This window comes from Aptenodytes forsteri, unplaced genomic scaffold (assembly GCF_000699145.1).
Source record: "Aptenodytes forsteri isolate BGI_AS27 unplaced genomic scaffold, ASM69914v1 Scaffold59, whole genome shotgun sequence".
Classification (NCBI taxonomy): Eukaryota; Metazoa; Chordata; class Aves; order Sphenisciformes; family Spheniscidae; genus Aptenodytes; species Aptenodytes forsteri.
This window is the reverse complement of record NW_008794085.1, coordinates 2773842-2790927: the sequence shown is the minus strand read 5'-3', so window position 1 is coordinate 2790927 and position 17086 is coordinate 2773842. Positions and strand designations below refer to the sequence as shown.

Sequence of the window (17086 nt, the reverse complement as noted above, 5' to 3'; positions counted from 1 at the left end):
AAACACAAAGCTGTTCTGCCCTTTTACATGTGTATATTCCTCATGAAATGACACTTCATTTTTTCCTGAGGAAAAAAAAAATTTTTGTATTTTTATTGATTTACATTAACCAAAAAGCTAAATAAAGAGAGCATTTGGCTCATTTTCAGTCAAGAACTGAATAAGCAGCCTAAAATGCGATCAGTCAAAAAGTTAGACTTTAAAGTTATCAAAAAAGCAAAATGTATTAAAGCCTCATGATGTTTCTCTTTCTTATAGTCTAAGTAGCATAAAAATAACTGCTTCATTGTGGGGTTTTTTGATGTACTAGTTCAGCTCCACATATGTCAAGAAAGGATGTAATTAAAACTAGGAATGTTACAAAGAAAGACTTTTTGTAAGCAAAATGTTAATTCATCAAAAATGAAAATTTCACAGAAACATGTGTCTGTTTAAATGAGAACTTTACTGGGAATTATAGAACATCTGCTCAAAAAAGCAGAGATGAAGAACAGCAGTAAAGGCATTCTGACTAATTCAGAATAAAAGAGCTGAATCCAGACCTCCCACGTCCTGGATGAATGTTATAAAGAGTGGGCAAATGCTCCCATCATCTCTTCCTAGCCATACTCCACTCTCTTTCACCAAATATTCATAGGCCTTGCTTTCACTTCTCATTGAAGCAAATACCAAGAAATAATAATAATAATAAAAACATCATAAAACAAAATTCTTGTTTTCTGGCCAATGCCTATTATAACCAACAAATTAAAACTTCCTTTTGAACGTATTTTACCAAGGAATCTGAAGATACTTACATTTAAGCCTACTAAGATCCAAAATCAAAGTGCAGAGATATGAATATAGTATTTCAAGTGCCATTCTACCAAAAATGATGGAAGCACCAATAGTTTCTGAACTTTTGGTAAGCCTCATAGATAACATTCAGATTTTATTTTTTATAGGGGAATACTCACACCCCTACATTGCCCCCCCCCAGAGATAAGAATCCTATGTGATTGTAGAACAGGTCCATAATGACAGGCATGGTTCTTGGTACACTGAATGTGAACAATCATGTCTTTCAAGCAAATGTCTTGCACAAACACTAGAGTGATTGATGTCATATAAATTCCTAAGTGCATGCAAAAAGAACTATCTGAAAAAACAACTTTACTACCTGGTGTACATGTATACATTTTCTATAAATGCCTACACATTTTTGGCAGGAACATCATCTACCATAAATACCTGGTTCCATTATTCCTAAAGAATGCACTGAATACTTCCTACTAATACAGTTAAAAATAGTTACCTGTAGTTCCCCATGTGTCTATTTTCATGCTCCTCTTTGGAAATCTGTTTACGTACTTGTGCAAGTCTTTCCTTCTACAAATCAAGAAAATAAGACAATTAAAACAAAGAGAGCATAAGCCACAGGCAAGAAACAGCACATTTTTTCCTTCCTACCAGTTCTTCTTTTCTCCTTTCCAGTGTGTGGCGCTGCTTCTCCCAGTCTGAGGAACCGGGCAACAGTTTTTTCATTGAACCTTGACCATACAGCCTTTTTTGAGCCTCAGCCTTCTGTTGAGCTAAATTTCTCCTTTTATCACTTGTCCTGAAACACAGATGATATTAAGATATGTCAATCCAATGCAGCTGAGATGAGATGCACTTTCATCTCAAGTATATCATCTGTATTTTTCAGTCAGTCATGTGCGGTTTATGGTATAAAATTAGAACAGAAACTCTCATTAAGATTTTTTTTTAAATATTAACTTTTATGGCTACAATATTTTCAGACTTTAAGGTGTGAAAGGTGTTTAAATGGTTGTATCTATTTTTCTGAAGTGTAGATTTTCTCCAATGTATCCCAACTACAAAATTTTCCTGTAGAGGGGAATGGCTTTTGACTGAATGTGAAACTATCACCAAAACAAAATTTCCTGTATGGCCACATGCACTCATATCCCCACTTTGAGATCTGTTTGAAAAATCATTAAAAAAATTTTTAAAAAGTACAAAAGTTAATATTACCACTCATTTTTTGCAAGCACATGAGCAAGAAGAAAAATTAAATTTGGGTTAATTTCAATAGCAAAACTGACAGCAAGGGAAACATTTACATTTTGAAAATATGAAGGTGGAAAAAAAAAGGGCTTCATTTTCTCCTAGTCCAGTTCAAATTTAAAAAAAACAAAATAAAATCAAAGCAACAGAAAGAGAGCCAGACTGAAGAAAAGAGGACAAGTTTACCGTATGTTGAGAAGCTTTAATGCATTTAGCAGAACACCTTTTTTTACATCATAGTCTATTTTTTGATCAGTTCCAAAGCTTGGGGCACGATTAATCTGAAAAAACGAGATACAGAAGACTCAGGAATGTTCACCTTCACTGGGAACACATCTATTGTAACAGGCTTTGGAGAAACCATTCTTTCAAATATAGCAGAGATTAAGAGAATACATGTTGAGAAGCTCATTTTCATTTGTATTTTTAAAAAAATAGAGCACTGAGTATCACAGATACTGGGAGCCAGGAAATGTACCTTTCAGCCACCGAGTTATCCAGACACTTACAATGAACACCATTCAAGTACTGGCACTGTAAATCCAGTCTAATCTATTCTTGGTCACTGCAACCAGAAAATTTACCATGCAAAGTCCTGTTAAACACATTATAACAGACTATGTGCCATGCTACGGTAGCCCAGCATAGGAAGAGTTAAACTCTTTCCTATTTCTGAATCTGAAAGCAACTTTGAATACTTCTCTAAAAAGTAACAACTATATAAGGACAGAAAGAGGCTCTAATTCAAGGACTTCTCAAGTATATTTAAATAACTATTCAGATACACGTTACAGCAACACCTAGAGATCTAAGTTATTAAATCAGTACACAGCGTGAAAACATAAAGTAATTAACAGTCTCAGTAACAAAAAGCTTATAAGCTAAGTACAAGATAAGAGATTAAAAACGTTACCATAAATATAGAGGAACAAGGGAAATGCAACTGGGAATCAGTGAGACTAAATCACACGCTTAACAGCCAGGAGTCTCAGCCAACCACCATATAACCACTGCCAAGCTTTGGAGCCCCTGCAGAAGAACGTCAGTTTGTGGAAAGCTTGGAGGAGGGATAATGAAGTAGCTGCATCAACATTTCTAGGAACACCTTCCAGGCTGGTATAAAAATTTATACGTGAGCAATGGGTGCTAATGAGAGGCAGGAATCTCACCTTGACAGTGAATGAGCAATGCTGGTTACAGAAGGGACAGACACTAAAGAGCTTCAGAAGTGAAAACTAATACCTTGCGCCCCAGGCAAATAGGAAGGGGGATACAGAGACAGTTAGTATGTTCAAATCAGAGGGCAAAAGCAGTTCATTAAAATTGCGTTTTAGCACTTTTGATACATTAGAGCATGGTAGAGCCTCTACAGTTGTGGGACAAAGAACTGTTCTGGCTGGTGAGCCACCAGCTGTCCTGCTGCTGAGTCCCAGCAGCCCCATCACTTATGCTTATAGCCAAAGGGTACCTTTTGGCTTTGGGAATCAGCTTGTTTGCTGGTTTTGCAGACGGGCTGGCGAAGTGAGCAATGAGATCTGACATTGAAAGAAAAATGACGAAAATTCAGCAGAAAGAGTGAAAAAGTGCATACATATTCTTTTTTGGAAGACTTTCATCCAAATATTTAATCGACCAACCTCCTTAGACTGACCTGTTCATCTCCTATCACATCACAAAGGCTAATTTTCTTTTTCTAAACTGTGATAGTACAAACATTTATTGACATTCATTTTTTTTTAAATGTGAATGTTCCACTTTCAGCTAAGCAAACATGTAAACATTCAGAGAAACGAACACAAGGATTAAAACCCAGTTCTCCAACATTTCATTAGAGAATACTGGCAGTTGACAAGACCACAGACACATTGCATCTCATTTTCAACATGAAGTTTAAACAAAATACTTTAACTAGAGCTGCATTGATTAAATACAGCTGATAACTGAAATGAGTTGAAAATACTCTGATTTTGAGATATCATATTGTCTAATCCAGGAAGGATTTGTGTATGTTTACACACATATGCATGAAGATCCAATATGGAGCCTTATGCTTCAGTCCAGCAACGTACACAAAAAGCTCACTGGACTGAAAACAGAGACATAAAATCAAGCCCCAACTCCTTATTCAGGAGAGATGTGAGATATAAAACAAAATTATATTCTGTACCATGTATTGAATTTTTTTACTCCATATGAACAGGTAGCAACTAACAATATTCTACTTTGAAATAATGTTTTTGCATGCATTAAAAACAGGTGAACAGACAGAAATATATTTATTAAAACTTCCAACAAATTAATTTCTAATTTTTTATGTACACCGAATCCTTAAATCCAGTGAGACTGCAGTTATATACGGGGACTTATTTGGAACATGTAAAACATTATGTTGGTCCAACACTGAATTCCTAGAAATGCACAGACACATGCTTACACAGCATTGAAGCATCCAACTTGAGAGCATACAAAAGTGCACACTGTTGTATTTATATTTGGTTTAGGTACTTCCTAGATTTACAACAATTTGAAGTATAATATTGGGCATAAATTCTGCATTAATAAAAATGTTATAACTATGTGTTGCTTATATGAGCACCAGTGAGAATTAACACTATGGAAAGTGTAATATAATTTAAATAACAGTTTCTCTCCTACAGGGTGAATTTTGCCAAAAATCTACATCTCGCACTTCTGAACAAACAAAAACATACTGACTCTGTTTATTAAGCAGAAAATTAATGTGGGGGTAGGAAAGATGTAAGAAGGCATTTGAAATGCTATTATGAAGCAAAATGCTATTATGAGACATTACACAATCACTCCACACTAAGGTTTCTGTCACTTTAATGCAGTGATTTAAGAGGCTGAAAAGCTACGGCATTCATAGTTAAAACTGGAGCACTGCTGTATCACCTGCATCCTCAATTTTTCTGACATACCATTCATGACTAATGTTTGAGATCCCAATCCTACTGTGACCTCAATCCGGAAGAGTAACCAGCGGGGCAGTAAAAACAGTGATCCAGTTCTGGATAGCTATTGCAAACTTGGCTTGGTGCAACACGTTTCAGGTAGCAACAGATGCAGGTCCAGTACAAATAAAATCCGAGCAACGGGGTACATCAAAAGTTAATCATAGAAAGCAGGTGTGAATTTAAAGTTCATTAGCTATTCCATACTAACTGTTTATGTGTATACTTCAGCTGCCTCTTGATTTAGGATGACTATGTGCAAGGATGCTTCACTAACAAACTTTTCTCTTTAACCCTCTTCATCTGTTCCATGCATCTCCCTTCTCACAACAGAAACTTCAGGAGGCAGTCTTGACAGCTGACCTTAAATGTCAGCTAAAAAGTTTACTTATCACTGAGTGTAGATGGAGTTATGGGAGGTATAAAAATGCGGAATATCTTCATCCAGCATTGCTACCCAAAGCTTCATAACCTGAACCCACAGCGTAAGTCTCTGATGTGCAAAACCACCCATACTCTTGACGTAAATCTGCAAGAAATCATAATTAAGTCACAAAAAAAGGGTTTAATCCACAAATAACATTTTTAGAGCAGAAAAACCCTCTTCAATACCAGAAAAAAAACCCAGCAGCAGATAATCTAATCTCCAGAGCATACAGATAATATGCTCCCTGCAAAGAGCACAACTAACTAAACTGGCTACCACAACATTTTACAGTCTCACCACACAATACCTTTTCAAGGCTCCACTCACTTGTTCATAGAGGTAACTAATGCCTTTTTCCTTAACAGGGACTTCATATTATAGACTACCTGGGACCTCACTTGAAGCGAAAAAATACCTACATGCTTGATCTAGCTGACTACCTTCCATAATCAGCACTACTCTTAAACTAGCAGCTATCTGGTTGAATCTACTCATGATGGATTTTATAACACTAATTCTGGAGCTATGGCAGTGTCGTGCATTAGGTTTCTTTGATTAAATTATCTTCAAAACTTCAAATTTTCTAATGTGTTGTATACAGCAACGCATCAAAAAGAAAAATTGCTTAATAAACAGATACAGTATTCCTCTATATAGACTCCTGGACGTAATGTTTCTCACATCTATTATTTTTACAATATCACAATTTTATCTCCCAAATCTGCTTTACTGGTTGAATCTACTCATGATGGATTTTATAACACTAATTCTGGAGCTATGGCAGTGTCGTGCATTAGGTTTCTTTGATTAAATTATCTTCAAAACTTCAAATTTTCTAATGTGTTGTATACAGCAACGCATCAAAAAGAAAAATTGCTTAATAAACAGATACAGTATTCCTCTATATAGACTCCTGGACGTAATGTTTCTCACATCTATTATTTTTACAATATCACAATTTTATCTCCCAAATATCTGCTTTACTGATTATGATACTTTAAGTTCTTTACTTTCTATGACTTTTCAATAGCTACAGAACTGAATTGTCCACATAAGTTTTTAACTCCTCCAACTGAAATCTTCAATGTTGTTTCACAATTAAAATTTCACTGAATATAGCACATACAATTAATCAAACTGCTTGTAAGCACAGCAGTTGTGTAGCTCAGTGTATTTCATAATTACATACTTGTCACCAGAGGACCTCATATCTGTAATGCTTAAATTAAGCAGCATAAGTTGAAGTACCTCCTGTGAAGGGTCCCATCCACAGTTACATTTGCAAAGGATTCTGATTTTACAAAAATTAAACTCTGTAAATGTGTAAGATAAACCATTTTCTTCTTCACCAAGACATGAGATAAATTTCAGCCTGGCATTTCACCTCTTTACCAAAACAGTCAAAGAGCATACTCTCACCTCCCACTGCTGCAGCCTATTAGCATGGAGTAGGAAAAGAAATTTTCCACTATCTGTCACACATACCTATTGAAAAGACCTTTCAAATATAAAGAGAGATCACATGAATGACTTTATAAACCTAAAATCAATTGAATAAAATATTACACCCTTTCAATAACAGGGATTTAATCTCTGTTCAATCTGTAGGACAGTGTGAATGTTTTGGAAGGGATCTCATTCTTTAATAAAGTGATTGAGATTACTAACAATAGAATTCAAAAAGCAAAAGAAATTTATAAGCCATAAAAATCCTATTACACAGAAAGCTGTTAGTGGCTATCTTTGAGCAGATATTTGATTAGAAACAATCATGAAGTTCATTGTAATCACTCATTCCTAAACTTCACAAATTGTGAGAGTGCTAACCCCCTTTTTCTTAGCTTCAGCAGAAGGCTGTTTTTCCATGGCAGTTTAAACTAATACAAATCCAAGCTGTCATACTCTGCCTACTTCATTGTCTTGGCACTGGGGTTCACAGAGAGTGAGGAAGCTGATGCCAATGATCCACATGAAGATTAACCTCACCAAAAATTATTTTTCATTGGTCCTTGATCATCTCGGGAAGGAATCCTACAAGCACCAGTGCCATCACAGGGAAGGGGGCAGGGAGCATGCCTTCAACAAAGGACAGGAGGAAGGCAGAGATCTTGCAGCCGGTACATTGTTCAGTTTAAGCACCACAGAACTGCCTCATACGGGTGCTGTTTCACGTTTAACCTAGTCCAGTGCGACTGCAGGCTGCCAGAAAGGACTGGTGCTGCCCCTCTCTTAGTCCTGCCTTCATGTCACTTCCCTCTTCCCTGCACCAAACCAAACGTTGTGAAGTCCCTGAGTGAGGAAGTTCTGCAGGCTGATTTAGTGTAAAATTATGGTTTGCTTGGAATGGTAAATGAGACGTTCATCCAAACAGCACCAGAAACATCTCATCCAATAGACATGACCACCAGATAGAGGCAAGTTGCTAGCCCAGCTCTTTGGGCAACTGCCCATAGTAACACCATATTATATGTTAAATCAAACTGCAGTCTTTTCACTCTTGATTCATGGGAAAAGTGGGAAGAGTAGGAGTTACTACTGAAGGCAAATATTGAGCCAGTTAAAGCCATGTGTGCTTACTGGATTCAGTGCTACTGTTTGAAAGCAAAGAGAACCCATGTACGAGCATCAGAGAGAGGAAAAAGACAGCAGACAGCAGAAGAAAGAGCCCCAAAAATGGCTCTCCAAGGCAACAGAGGGAGAGGCTGCCTGGGCACAAAAATCACTGAAAGGAAGTCGTCTTTGTTACAAATAAATAAAATTAAAAAGAAGGAAAGGATTGAACCAAAGAGCTAGATGAGTAGTCTCATCAGTTGCTCCTCCTAACAGTAACCGGAAAGGTTCTAAATATTGCTAAACTCTTGGGCCAAGGGGCAACTGAGCTTCAGTTACACTAAATAATAAATTTGTGGATCTGTATATAAGGTGAGTTTCTCTCACCCACATAAAACCACAATCAAGTTGGGTACCCTGCACTTGAGGCAGTTATTAAAATGTGATCTTTCTCTCCAGGGATCACAACTTTGTGATCCCAACTGGCTATAATGAGGTTGAACAAGGCTGGAGTCCATCCAAGAACTTCAACTGTGTGATTTTCCTATGTACATAAAGTAACCTAGCTTGGAAATTCTGGTCCAAAAGAGTAAAACTGGATTTTCTGGGAACAGAGGGGAAATCTAGGTAGTTGTTGCTACTCAGAAAGGACGGAGGCTGCTGGGTCTGCACAGATGCTTGCCAGAAACATTTGGTGCCACAAGATGGCAATCATGCATTTCCCACAGCCCTCACTTCGGTAGAAGGTTCCGGAAGTTCAGTAGCATCAAGGAGCAGGAGAGCTACATCGCATCAGGGCAATCTAAACAAAAGTCATCTCAGGAAAGCAGAGTCATTATAATGTTGCACAATTTATTTCTTATAATAGTTTATTAAGCTATCTTTATAACAGAAAAGCTACATGACCTATGGAAACATGAAACTAGATTTACCATCCTAATCCTATTTTGGCAATTTTCCCATAACACTGGGAACATTCGGAGCCTTGTGATTAGTACTTGTTACCACTGTTAGAAAGAATGATTCACTCCCCTAAGGGGGGTTTGGCAAGAGGGAAATGGTGGAAAAAAATAAGAGTGGAAAGCTGGGGAAGAAGCCAGAACTGGTTTAGGAAAAAAAAAAAATTATATATGGATATACATATATACACACACACTCTGTATATATATTATGTAGTGTGTATATATATACACACCGTATATTTGATCTTTACTACACTACATATGGTATACATACGGTGTGCATACATATACATACTGTGTGTTTGTTCTGAGAGTGCTGCAAAAAACATGAACAAGCACAGTAAAATTCAGTGGATGAGTATAGAAGCTGAATTACTAAGTTTCAAAGTTTGAAATTTCTGTTAGTTTAGTTCAATGTCTGGCAAAATAAGTTGAAGGATACCCGTATCACCAAAAGCAGAAAAGGAAATAATTAGACTTCTATATTTAAAAAAAAAAAAAAACAGGTACACAACTCCAAGTCCTGAAGTATTTTCCATCAACCCAAAATACCAGAGCAGCATTTACTACTTTGTAAGATCCCTCCCTCACAAACAAGGCGTCGGGGATAGTACGATTCTCCTCTGAGAAGCATTATCATACACGGTGAATCAAATCCCTAAAATCTCCATACTGCATGTAAACATCCACGGCAGGTAGAGGGTTGTCCTTCACAACGGGTTCACCACACGGGTTGGCTCACCAACTCTCATAGAAGAGGTCTGTCACCATTTGCTACAAGGCTGGGTGAAACGCATACACAGACCAACTTCAGACTGCACTTAAACAACTACATACACTTATATGCAAGCTACAGGCAACCTACAGATGATAATCCGGAAGCGTAGAGCTAAATCAAAGGGGTAGTAGGCTTTGCTCAACAGAAAGAGAAGATGTCAATACAGTACAGACTAAGTTCATGTCATGTGCTTCTTTTGGCTGGCACATCAAAGCCAGCAAATACGCCTATGTCTGCATTGCAACAGTGAAGGAATCTATATTTTTCTAATAAAAATTATACTGAACCCCTGAGAGAAATAAGCACGACGAAACAACTGTTGACAGTATTAATGGCCTGAGAACAAGGTTATAATTCAGTAAATTAATTGTGTACATTTTGCGCATCGGTAGCCAAATCATATTCATGATTTATTGTCAACAGACAGATTTTTAATACATTTTGCTTTTTTCCTCCAGCTGTACAGCCTCCCAACCAGTTAACATAATGATATAAGACAATCTGAAAAAAGACAAGTGAACTCTATGTATATGTTATTAATTGTGTAATTAAAGAGACACAATAGACAAACCTCAAACATTCCTGGTTGAAAATGTGTTCAAGCACCACTTAAGCTTAACTGTACCAGTAACATGTCAGAGGAGAAACGGTTCTCCCAGTCCATTTAGGCCAACTGTTTGACAGCATTTCATGTATACTTAATTAGTTTCCTCTGTTTATGCGGGTGCTTTTAAAAGCCACAGGAGAGGAAAAGAACACACATCCCAAAAAAGAGAAAATTAAGACCATACATTCACAAAAGTTGCCAGAGCCATACTCATGAATGAAATCTATGTAGCACCCAATTGCTATAAAGAAGGTCCTTCAGCTACAATAACAACTGGATTAACATCACATTTCTCATTAAAACTTTCAAAAACATCTGAAATGCAACATTCCTCCAGGAAGACGATTACCTTTACCTGAGTCTCCAAAACCACTGCAAGGCAGTGCTTCCATATGGATGCTGCAGAAAAAGCACCATCTACGCACTCAACAACAGTACCTCCTGCAATGCAGAGATTTTCTTTGGAAGTTTTCTTACATAGATATGAATTCAGCTGGGGCTTTGTTAACTTTACTCTTAAAAATTTACTTTACATTTGTTTAAAGAGGTTTACCTCTAGGAGCCATGGTTTTAGTTTTCTGTCCAGCAGAATATCAAATCCCAGGACTTCAAAGCAGACACTGTCACTTCCTGGTGCTTGCCCTGGCCTGCACATGCGATAAGCATGAAGAACATGTGGCTCTGCAACTATGAGAGTCTTCACTACTAACTCCTGTAGGGATTTTTTTCAGAAAAATTCATCAAGAGAGAAGACACCAGTATATATTGAGCTAATGTGTTTCATACTTTAATCTTTTAAATTTCATTAAAGTATCTACTAAAAAAAGATTTAAAATACCAAATAAATGGTCTATAATAAATAAACTATTTCTATGGAGTAACAGATATTTTTTTTATATAGCTCTAGAGTATATTGTTATACTTTCCAGAGTAGATACGTACTTTTAGACATGTAATAACTTAAACGCTAAAGGTATTTTGGGAACAAAGTATAGTATTGCCAATCTTCACCCATTTCATTTTGCAATATAATTTTCAATATTCTCAGAATCATACGTACAGATGATGCCTAAGCTCTAACAATCTTAGGCCTATTCCTCACCTAAAGACACCTGTAACATAACCACTGACTTCAACGGCGCAGGTTCCGGTCCGCAGATATATGCAACTCTGACTACAGTTTTGTAAATATTCACACATAAAATTCACTTTATACTCTAGAAAAGTCTCCAAGAATTTAAATGGGTTGGTTCCTTTGTATCATATTACTTATGTGAATAACTGTTTGAAAGGGCTTTTGTCCCTCAGAAAAAGTTTAACATTAAATTTATAATCAAACTCTGAAATTAGCCTTTTAAAAACCATAATCATCATTTATACTATGTCCTTTGTGGCATGCATTGCTGAGAATTTGGATTAATAAAGTTTCAAAAATCATTCTGGATTCCAGTAAAGCAGATGGCAGAAGCAATTAATTTTCTAAGAATATACATACACAAAATAAAGAAAAGCATATTAGTTTTATCTTACTGAAATATCACTCCAGAATTTGGAGACATCAAGATTATTTGTTTCTAGAAACTCAGTAAACCATTTTATGGAGCGTTTGCTTCCTTTGTCTTCTGTTTCATCCCGTCCAAAGTGTTCATTATGTTTGTTGACAGAGTAGTTAGTCAGATGCATATACAATTGACTCTAAAAAAGGAAGAAAAGACATTAAAAAATCCTTAAACACAACTCTAGCATGGTCAATTCAAAAAAATTAAAAGAAAAAAAAACATGTTAGATCAATAATGACATAGTCAAACGGTTCATATTTGCAAATAACACTATATACAGATTTAGCGTTTCTGATTCTTGGAGATTTCATCTACTGAATGTTCTAGCCTTCTTATAACAAAACCTGTGCTCGTATTTAAGCCAGTTGCAGTCAACCGATCTACCACTCAACATCTGGTTAGGCAATATATCTGCCATTTTTACAGGTCTATATGTAAATAACTACCTAAAAAAGTGAACAGCAATTATCATAACTTACAGAATGATTACATTCCACAAGAAGCAAACAATAAAGATGGTATTTTGAAGCGCTACTTTAAAAGTGCTAAAAAACACTCTGGCATCTGTTTCATAGACAATCCCACATTTCAGTTTTCACTGTAGTTTATTTATGAGAAATGTTCTCATGATAGTGATACTTTAAAATATCTGTTACGTATAAACTCATCTGCCATATTGATATCTGCCAAAATTGCTCATTTTTTACTGGCTGGTAGCCGTACATCAGCGGGAGGTAAATTTCAAGATATACATTACATAAATGAGTGAGTGCCAGAGTTCCTTTATGGAGCAAAATGTCACCAGCAATAAATTCATGTTATCAGTTGCATTTAAAAAAAAAAAATATTACCTTTCCAAGACCAATTTATAAATCATGATTTATATGTTTACATTATCTGCCAGTACAGATACTAATTCAGCTTTCCACCTACGCTACCACGATGACTGTCCTCATCACAGTGACAGTTCTCTGTCATGTTTGATTCCTTACTGGAATGTAGTTCATGTTCTAAGCTGACCATAAGCCTTCTGTTTCAATTCCTTTTTGATAAGATAGCCAATAGATAACACAAGCCTTCTGCTGTAATTTATCTCACTGCACTTACTTATGTTTAAAAAACCTTAATGAAATTAACAAACCCAATCGACTTAATTGCAGGCTAGTTAACAATATATTGTATTAGCACTACAAGTAACGAGTTTCTCCCATAGCTTCCAATTACTGCTTTGAGAATCATTCTGAAACCTCTTGGTTTTCAATCGTTATAAATGTCATCTTTCCATGAAATTCAAATTATTTCAGACAAAAGCAATTACTTTTCAGACTACAAAAATACTGATGTGGTTTTAGAACATTTATTAAGCATCTGAACTAATCTTTAGTCTGAAGTTATCTGAAACAACGTCACCGTGGAACAATGGCATCCAAAGAACAATGTCACTAGTGATAAGCTAGGCTATTTCATACAATAGACAAACTACAACGTGAACAGTTGTGAGAACACAGAAACAACTGCCTGTTCTGTTTATCTGCTCAGATAATGAGTACAGACTGAGGTATAAGAAACTCAAATCTACTGATGCCTCCCAATGCTTCAAATCTACTTCTTTCTTAACAGACATCTGCATTTTGGTCTGTGCCAGAAGAGAGGGGTTACACCTCTCAACAGGGGAAGATGCTGTACAGTGAACGGGAGGATTAAAGTGTCCGAAAACTTTAGCATGTCCCTTGCCATTTCTTGGTTCTCTGCAAGTTTATAGGCAGCCCTGCTGTATCACCCTAAAGTTGACAAGTACATACTCCTCTCCCCGCTGAAGCAGTCACTGACAGACAGCACCAGCAGCAGATTCCCTCACATTCAGGGATTGCAGTGACCACTCTCATGCACTGGTCTTTGTATCGCTGTTTTTCTGTTTTCTGCATAGGTTCCCAACACGGCGGCTGAAACATTGCAGGATCCTCAGCAGAAGCTCTAAACTTCAGGGATGTTAAACAACGATCTAGCAGGAGATAAACCTTACCCTCCCCCTACCCCACCCCAAACTGAGTCTCAGATAAATATAAAAGCAATGTAACTGTTCCTGAAGTGATTTTCTTTACTTCATTTTTTCGGGGTTGAATGTCAATAATTGACATCTTTTGCTTTCTTTTAGGAAATATTTAAACTCTTTAGCATGCATACATGCAAAGTCATATAAAATTTTTATACATAAGCAATAATATTGCTATACTTGTGATTTTGATAGAAAAGCACGAGTTAAATATCTTTCATTTTAATTTTTTCTCTTCAATGGCAATACAAAAATTCAGCCAGATGAATACCGAACTAAATCTCGTGTCACAATTTATTTTATTTTACCTCCTCCAAACACTACACAGGTAAAATTCTACATGCATAAGCAATAAATCGGAATGAACTGCAACTTACCAAATTTGAGTCACTGGGGGGATGATACTTTTCCGTGCCCATTCTCACCAGTCCATCATGATATAAAAATACTTTTAATGGATCACAGGAGGTTACAAGAATATACACACGTAAATCAAACTTGTAGCCTTCCATAAGAAATGGTTTGTCAAGATATTCCTGAACAATCAAGTGATCCTGAGCTTGTAACTTTTCTCCATTTCTTATTAAAGAGATCCTGGTAAAAACAAAAGTTATTTTAAAAACATGGAACTTTGACATTACTCTTCGAAATAGATTTGCATGGTCACCCAGCCAAGTAGTCAGGCTAAGGTCTACCTGGAGAAAGAGACTTACATATCTGATTTGTAGGGTAGAGAAAAAGCGCCATTTGCTTACATGGCTTTTGGTTTCCTGTCCTTTATGGTGTTTCACTGGATGAAAAAAGGCAATGAGCCATTTCAAAATAACTTTCTGCTTCCTTTGGTTGAACAATTTGTATAATGGGTTCCCTCTACACTTTGAAATCCTTTGGCAGAACGACCAGTCTCCAGCTTTTGTGATTATTCTTCCCCAAGCAGCTGTAAAATAGGCTTCCAGTCTTTCTTTGTCACAACTTCTGCCCGAGGTACAGGTTGCAAAGAACTTTCAGTGCTAACCTGACTCAGTGATGATGTTTGCAAGGCAGGACACTGATAGGTACAACTAAGGATGGCATAGATTAAGCTCAGTATTTCTGTATTCCAGTTTCCCCACATCAGAATGAAAAATGGTTTCTATACAGACTATAAACTGGCAGCCCCTAACTACACAGACTTTTAAATAACTGTAATAGCTAATATTTTTCAGTGTATCATTATTAACCTTGAACTCCCATAGCTTTGTTGCCTTAATTTTACCCTCTACTATTTATAATACATTTCAGTGTTCTGGTGCTGGATACTCCTAGCATACTCAAGTATTTTACAGGCATTTCTCTGAAATATGCTGCTACCTTTCCCTTCAGCTTATCTTTGCCCTTATCAAGAGGACTGAAAAATAAGGAAATGGAAAAGTTTGGATGCTTTACTTTTACAGTAATTCTGATATATTTTTATTAACTAAGAACTTTACTATACTCTATAATCCCAATTGATAGTAAAAGCAATAAAAGCTAAAATTGAAATATCTAAAACTAAGAACAGAGTTAAGAATGAAATTGCAATAGTTATCTAATTGTTTTTCACTGTGCAGCCCTGCCACAGGCAAAGCCGTTTCAACTCAGCTGCAGGTTGCAGACTCTGCAGGGGTGTCCCTCCTCCGGCATGGGTGTCACCTCCTTCCAAGAGTGCACCTCCAGCCGCAGCCCCAACAGACTCCTCTGTTTCTCCTACACAGTGTGGCTGCTGCTCTTAAATAAGTTTGTGCTTCTCTGACTGGCTGCAGTTTTGGCATGCAATGGGGCGGTTGGGCGGGTTTCAGAGCTGTGGAAGATCCTGACCTTCTACCACACATGACACCCCTGCAGCTCCCCCAGCCACCAAAACCCTGCCATTTATGCCCAATTCAATCTTACCCCATAAGTCTAAGCACAGCAGATTAATAAACATATTCTTTAGATAAATTCACAATAAAAATAATCCTGATCTTAAGAATTATTTAAGCCTCATCAGAAAATGCATTCTCTAATTATGCCACATTCAAAACAACATTAAAATACCACTTCCATTTAGCTTTATATTTTAGCTGTTTCTGCTTGTTAAGCCTTTGTCCGACACATGAACTTCTTATACTGATCATACAACTTTAACTACAAACTTCTTACTAATACACAGCTTCTGTTAATGTTGTGAATAGCACTGGATTTCACCTTTAATGGATAAGGAGACTGAAGTTGCATGTTAACTTACCCATGTCCCATTGCACCGTTAGCTGGTTTGACTATGAAAGTTTTCTGTCTACGTTTCTTCTTCAGTTCTTTTACATAGTTCTGAAACTGTGTGTATTCTGCAGGGAAGATCCATGTTCGAGGAATAAAACTATACTCCTGAGGCTGACTCTTGATCATTCTGCAAAAAAGCATAATTGAGTTAAAATCTTTTAACTACTTTGATGTATCAATCGTAGGGATTAAAAAGCACTTACAATAATTTGACAAGGAAACTTCTTTAGCAAAATGCTGTAATATGAAAGCAAACTTCTGCAGTTGTTTAAGGATAGTTAGAGCTCTATAACATATATGCATACTTTAAGAACAACAAAAGCAGACTGTCTTGTGTATTTTTGCTTATTATCATATTGTATTTGCTTATTATGTTACTGGCATCCATCTCATTTCTTCGCATCCATTGAACTCCTGTTAGAGTTTTTGTTCAGTTACTCAGACGATTTAATGCTATTCCTATTCTTATAAATATTAAACTTACAATAGACCATGTGATTATAGATCTTTTCCTACCTAATAGACTCCTGGTTTCCTGTATTCCTCTTTTTTTTTTTTTTCCTTGGGAGGGGTAGGGATATTTGGCAAGTTTCATATTGGTATGTATTTGGGGATGTATGAGGATCAACACACACAAAAAAAGAGGACCTGGGATATTTGGAGTTTCTTCATGGGTGCAAAAAATATTAGTAACAAGGACTGAATTTAAAATTAAAATGGAAGCGATTTAAAAAGAGGTTTTTGTTTCTTTCTAGTCTTTTGAAGGAATTTCAAAAGTAAGGAATTGCAGTAAATATACTTTGACATAGGTCAAGCAACTGCTCAGGCACCTCCAATATAGGGCAAAACACA

At 36.5% G+C, this 17086-nt stretch overlaps 1 protein-coding gene across 5 annotated transcripts in view; it reads right to left on the bottom strand.

The window, feature by feature from the left end:
• Positions 1–17086, bottom strand: part of TTLL7 (tubulin tyrosine ligase like 7) — a 70984-nt gene that overhangs the window by 28181 nt on the left and 25717 nt on the right. For 4 of the 5 annotated variants that reach the window (XR_657335.2, XM_019470698.1, XM_009274170.2 and 1 more), the window contains 7 exons: positions 16203–16361; positions 14335–14551; positions 11876–12040; positions 10899–11057; positions 2236–2330; positions 1450–1597; positions 1295–1368 (listed from right to left, as the gene is read on the bottom strand). Coding sequence is in view for 4 of the 5 variants with exons in the window: in XM_019470698.1 (XP_019326243.1) it covers positions 1295–1368; positions 1450–1597; positions 2236–2330; positions 10899–11057; positions 11876–12040; positions 14335–14551; positions 16203–16361 (1017 nt within the window). In the remaining variant the exon portion in view is untranslated. The remainder of the gene's footprint in view (positions 1–1294; positions 1369–1449; positions 1598–2235; positions 2331–10898; positions 11058–11875; positions 12041–14334; positions 14552–16202; positions 16362–17086) is intronic. The other variant, XM_019470707.1, reaches the window with a different exon arrangement.